Below are 5,969 nucleotides of genomic sequence, written 5' to 3'. Positions count from 1 at the left end.
GCGCCTGTAGTCCCAGCTACTTGGGAGGCTGAGGCAGGAGACTCGCTTGAGCCCAGGAGTTGGAGGTTGCTGTGAGAGTGATGCCATGGCACTCTATCCAGGGGGGGGATAGCTTGAAGCTCTGTCTCAAAAAAAAAAAAAAAAAAAATTTCAGAGCTGAGTGCAATAGGTCATGCCTGTAATCCTAGCACTCTGGGAGGCTGAGGTCAGACATTTGAGACCAGCCTGAGCAAGAGCAAGACCCTATTTCTACACCCCCATCATTCCCCCCAAATTAGCCAGGCATGGTGGTATACATCTGTAGTCCCAGCTACTTGGGAGGCTGAGGCAAGAAGATCCCTTAACTCTGGGAATTTGAACTATGATGCTATGATGATACCACTATACTCTAGTCAGATGTCAGAACAATGCTCTGTCTCAAAAAATGAACAACAACAACAAAAAACACACAAGTCACACACATTCTAGCTATCTAAGTTACGAAGTTGAAGAAATCTATATAAATTAAAATGAAATAACAGAAGCTTTGGCAAAGAGTCTTTAATTTTGTCTTTGCATCTGAAACTTTTAAGAATACTCTTCATATAAATTTTATAAACAAACAGGGTATTAAATTACATATGAAACTTTAAGAGTACTGTTCATAAAAATCTTATAAACATACAAGGTATTAAATTACATATTCACAAATTACTTACAATTCTCCAGTTCCTCTTAATATAGTTTTTGAATGTTACTGAAGCACACACTTTGATGACATTATCCTGAGACTTCTCTAGTAATGTTAAAAGCAATAGTGGATAATTCTGATTTCCTTCTACAGATTCAAGAAATTTCTCAGCTGTAAAATAAAATTTTCATGTTACTATATTACCATCAAGTTCTTTCCACTGCACATATATATGAACTGTGTATATCTTTAACTTAAGGATCAAAAAATGAAAAAGATTGGCTTGGTGCCCATAGCTCAGTGGTTAGGGCACCAGCCACATACACCGAGGTAGGCGGGCTTGAACCCAGCCTAGGCCTGCTAAACAACAATGACAACTGCAACCCCCAAATAGCCGAGTGTTGTGGTGGGTGCCTATAGTCCCAGCTACTTGGGCGGCTGAGGCAAGAAAATCGCTTAATTAAGCCCAAGAGTTTGCGGTTGCTGTGATGCCACGGCACTCTACCAAGGGCGACATAGTGAAACTGTCTCAAAAAAATAAAAAGATTAAGGTACTTTCTCTTAGGGGTCTATCATGGGTCTATAGGGCCTTACTTCTCTTATCTATTAAATGGATTATATATAATGTTCTGTTAAATTTACATAATGCTTTATTTACCAACCACTTTGCCATCTATTAACTCACCTGATTTTCACAAACCTATTAAATGGCCTAAAGAAATCATTACCCTATCTAAAGGAGAAGCTGCTTCCCAGAGAGACTGATTTTAGTGCAAAAGTCATATAGCTGTGTCTTGTTCCAGAAAGGATTATCGTTATTACTATTAGTAGTAACATTCTTTTATAGGATGATGAAGAACAAATGAATTCATTCATGCTAATATGTATTATTACACATACAGGTCCAGTGATTTACTTACATAGATTATTTCAAAGTTGTCCCCCAAAAGGCAGATAGTATTATTCTCATTTTTTTTCTTTTTTTTTTTGAGACGGAGCCTCAAGCTATCCCCCTGGGTAGAGTGCCATGGCATCACGCTCACAGCAACCTCCAACTCCTGGGCTCAAGCTTGAGCCACAGGCGCCGAGCCTATTATTCTCATTTTAAAGTCAAAGTCACTGAGCTTAAATAACTTATGCAAGATTATGCTGCTAGAAGCTTTCATTACAGAAAAGGTTTCAGTTCAGTTTTTTTTTCCCTATCTTACCAGCCCTAAGATTTCTTCTCAAACTAAAACTTCTGAATACCAGCAATTAATTTACACAAAGGTTTTACCAACATATTTTCAGTCCATATTACATTTTGGAATAAATTTCTGACATCTACTGATCACATAATGGTGGTGGTATAGTATTTCTTTTTTTTTTTTTTTTTTTTTTGGAGACGGAGCCTCAAGCTATCCCCCCTGGGTAGAGTGCCATGGCATCACACTCACAGCAACCTCCAACTCCTGGGCTCAAGCGAGTCTCCTGCCTCAGCCTCCCAAGTAGCTAGGACTACAGGTGCCCGCCACAACGCCTGGCCATTTTTTGGTTGCAGCCATCATTGTTGTTTGGCGGGCCCAGGCTGGGGATTCGAACTCGCCACCTTAGGTGTATGTGGCCTGGCGCCTTAGCCGTTTGAGCCACAGGTGCCGAGCCGGTATAGTATTTCATTTACGTTTCCTATTTTAAGCTTCAAAAGGCAATACTCATCCCAAGATTCTGGTATTTTAAAAAAAGGTATTTAATAATAATATTGAATACCTTCCCTCTTTCTGGATTAAAGAATTTAATTAACATTCTTAAACTGCCCTGCTGTTGTGTTTACCATATTTTTCTCAAAGGATGAGGACAACTGAACTGAAAAACGTTTTTCAGGAAAGGATATACTACGGTTCTGTATGAGTACAGAAGCCTTTGGTTGTTTCCTCCTAGTTAGTGGTCAGCATTCTGTACAGGGCAATACACTATATCCATGATTTGGGGGAAAAGCCCATATAAATTGCCAAGTCTCTCCTAAATTGTAATCAGCATCTCAAAAATGATCTTGAGAATAAGTCTATTCCTTTTTGTGTTCATTTCCTTCAGCTTACAGAATTGTTATATTGACATGTTTCTGTATACTCAGAGCTTTAAAAAGGTCTTCTGGGTCAGACACAGTGGCTCATGTCTATAATCTCAGCACTGTGGGAGGCTGAGGCAGGAGGATTGCTTGAGCACCAGAGTTTGAGACTAGCCTGAGGAACACACCACGACCTTGTTTCTAAAAAAATGGAAAAAAAAAAAGAAAAGAGAAGAAAAGCCTTCTAGTTTATCCATGCCACTGTTATACCCCAATAATCAAGGGAGCATAGTAGTATCTGTAAGCTGGGATCAAGCACATATTTCAATCTCTATAAACATGCTGAGTCAATCTAGTACCAATCTTTGGGAAATGCCATGTTCAGAACTTTTTCCCCAGAGACACCAGTTTATTTCTATATTCTGTCCTGGATTGATAAAGCAACAGACCCATCACCTTACAAAGACATGTTATTAAAAATTATTTTTAACAGACATTGTTGGCAAAAGCTTTCAGAGGAAGTCTAAGAAGATTAGAGTCATTAATTTCCCTTTATCCAGGAACACATTACTTCTGTAAGCGCTAATGGGAAAACCAATTTACCCTTTCAGAAATCACAAAGACTTTTCTAGAATAGGATGGATGAACTAATGTTTATGATCCTATTATATATAATGTATAATTTCATACACATACACACTCATTTGTACCTTCACAGAATCCTTCCATAACCTCTGACGTGAGTATGTACATGTAAACAAAGCAGCAGTTTAACTGTTTCTGGATAATACGGCTTACATCAAATATCAACAACTGACTGCTCACAAGATACATGAAGCCCCCAGAAGTAATTTGTTTTCTTTGCACTGTTTCAAAATTTTCTGAAGCTAGTTGGTATCATTTAAAAATGAGGGTGCTTCTCATAAATATTCTTATTTTTCAAGCAAAATTCATCTTCCGAAACTGGTTTGGATCCCCAAAGTTAGCTAGTTCCAAACAATATTTACGTTTTAAATCAAGGTGTGCACTTCACTATGTGATATTACCACTTGGCCTGCTTCAATTATCTTTACATCTGACTCCTGCGAGCATCTGAGTTCAAAATACTAAGCGTATGCTAAGTTTCTAATGGAAACTGGTCAAATCCAGGAGGGGGGAAAAAAAACTCTAGGTCTTAAAATCTTAATTAAATCAAACCCAACCGGGAGATTAAGAGATAGTATCTGATTCCTTGGTTTTATTCATTTAATCACTTTTTAGGCAATTACTCTCATCCCAATGTCCTAATTATTGTATCTCTAAAGCAGGCAGATTTTAAGCTGGGATTTCCGGAAAGGTCAAGGGACAAAGCATTTTAAACATATTTTTTTCTTACCAACACACAGGTCTAATATCCCTAATTTTTTATCCTTAATCTAGTATTTTTTAATCCCAGAAGATACTAAATCCAAAAACATACTTATTACAGCAGCTGTAAGTAGCCAATCACACACTATAAACTATGCCTGACAATCCAAGTATGAAGCATTTTTTAACTTTACAAATAAGTAGATTTCACAGAGGCTTCTCTCCCCTGTTCTTCAAAAACTAGTCAACCACAAAACATTTATTTTCTTTACCTGGACGTCTGATAGCAGGATCAGGATCAAGGGTTTTCTTTAAATATTCTGTTAGTGTTTGTAAATTTGCATCGCTGAGCTCCATTGCTATAGAATCTAAAATAAAAAATGAGGTTTGGGTAATTGGTCACTTCAGGACACAGTACATTAAAAATCCTTTTATTGGCTGGGCACAGTGGCTCACGCCTGTAATTCTAGCACTCTGGGAGGCTTAGGTGGGTGGATTGCTTGAGCTCATGAGTTCAAGATCAGACTGAACAAAAGGGAGATCCCCCCCATCTCTACTAAAAATAGAAAAACTGAGGTAGGAGGATTACTTGGGCCAAAGAGTTGGAGGTTGCTATGAGCTATGATGCCAGGGCACTCTACCCAAGGCAATAGCTTGAGACTGTCTCAAATAAATAAATATATAAATCTTTTTATAGGGCAGGTGCAGTGGCTCACACCTGTAATCCTGGCACTCTGGTAGTCTCAGGCAGGTGTTCCAAGACGGCCTGATCAAGAGTGAGACTCTGTCTCTTCTAAAAATAGAAAAATTAGCTGGGCATAGTGGCAGGTGTTTGTAGTTCCAGCTACTTGGGAGGCTGAGGCAAGAGGATCTCTTGAACCAAAGAGTTTGAGGTTGCTGTGAGATATGATACCACGACACTCTACCTGGGGGACCAGAGTGAGATTCTGTCTCGGAAAAAAAAAAAATGCTTTTATCTGCCTCAGCAACATAGCAAGAACAGAAGGCTTTTGTGGCTAATATTTCTTTAATGAAACAAATTATATACTGACATTAAACAAACAAGTTTACATACTGACATAAATAAAAACTGTATTTATAACCTCAGCAGTTCAGGCCAAATTTTGCTATCAAATGAGTTTGCCACAACTTGTGAAAAAACAACAAAAAAGCCCCTCAGTTTATTGACATTTGGATTTCAAGACTATAGGAAAGGAATTGTAGGCCTACATTTGGCATTTCAGTTGTGTCTTATCTTCCCAACTAGTGGGCACACTCCTTTAAGGGCAAAAACTTGGTTGCTTATTGTCATAGACTCTTACTCTTTTTAATTTTATTCTTGTTTTTTTTTTTTTTGAGACAGAGTATCACTTTATCACCTTCGGTAGAATGCCGTGGCATTATAGCTTACAACAGCCTCAAACTCGGGCTCAAGTGATTCTTTTGCCTCTGGAGTAGTTGGGACTACAGGTGCCCACCACAACGCCCAGCTATTTTTAGAGATGAGGTCTTGCTCTTGCTCAGGCTGGTGTCGAACTGATGAGCTCAGGCAATCTGCCCTCCCAGGAATGAGCCACTGCACCTGATAATTCTCTCTTCTTCAATAGCACTTTGGGAACATGGATTTTTCTCCAATATAATCAATCTTCCAAGCTTGAACTTATCTTTGAGCTTTTGCACTTTCTATTCCTTCTGCCTGGAATGCCCTCTTATCCTTTCATGACTAGTTTCTGCAAAAACACCATCTCAAATAAGACTTCTTTGCCTGTCACATCATTTTTCCCTTGTCACTATCTGAAATTATCTAATTTATTTGTGTTCTTGTTTCTTTCTTTCTTTTTTGAGACACAGCCTCAAGCTGTCCCTCTGGGTAGACTGTCATGGCATCACAGCTCACAGCAACCTCCA

At 38.6% G+C, this 5,969-nt stretch overlaps 1 protein-coding gene across 1 annotated transcript in view; it reads right to left on the bottom strand.

The window, feature by feature from the left end:
* The window catches only part of CSE1L (chromosome segregation 1 like), a 44,701-nt gene that overhangs the window by 36,111 nt on the left and 2,621 nt on the right, over nucleotides 1–5,969 (bottom strand). The window contains exons 2-3 of the mRNA XM_023511982.1: nucleotides 4,334–4,429; nucleotides 699–841 (exon numbers count right to left, since the gene is read on the bottom strand). Coding sequence (XP_023367750.1) covers nucleotides 699–841; nucleotides 4,334–4,429 — 239 coding nt within the window. The remainder of the gene's footprint in view (nucleotides 1–698; nucleotides 842–4,333; nucleotides 4,430–5,969) is intronic.

This window comes from Otolemur garnettii, unplaced genomic scaffold, assembly GCF_000181295.1.
Source record: "Otolemur garnettii isolate 467f Iridium unplaced genomic scaffold, OtoGar3 scaffold00023, whole genome shotgun sequence".
NCBI classification, from domain to species: Eukaryota; Metazoa; Chordata; class Mammalia; order Primates; family Galagidae; genus Otolemur; species Otolemur garnettii.
This window is presented reverse-complemented; position numbering and strand designations above follow the sequence as displayed.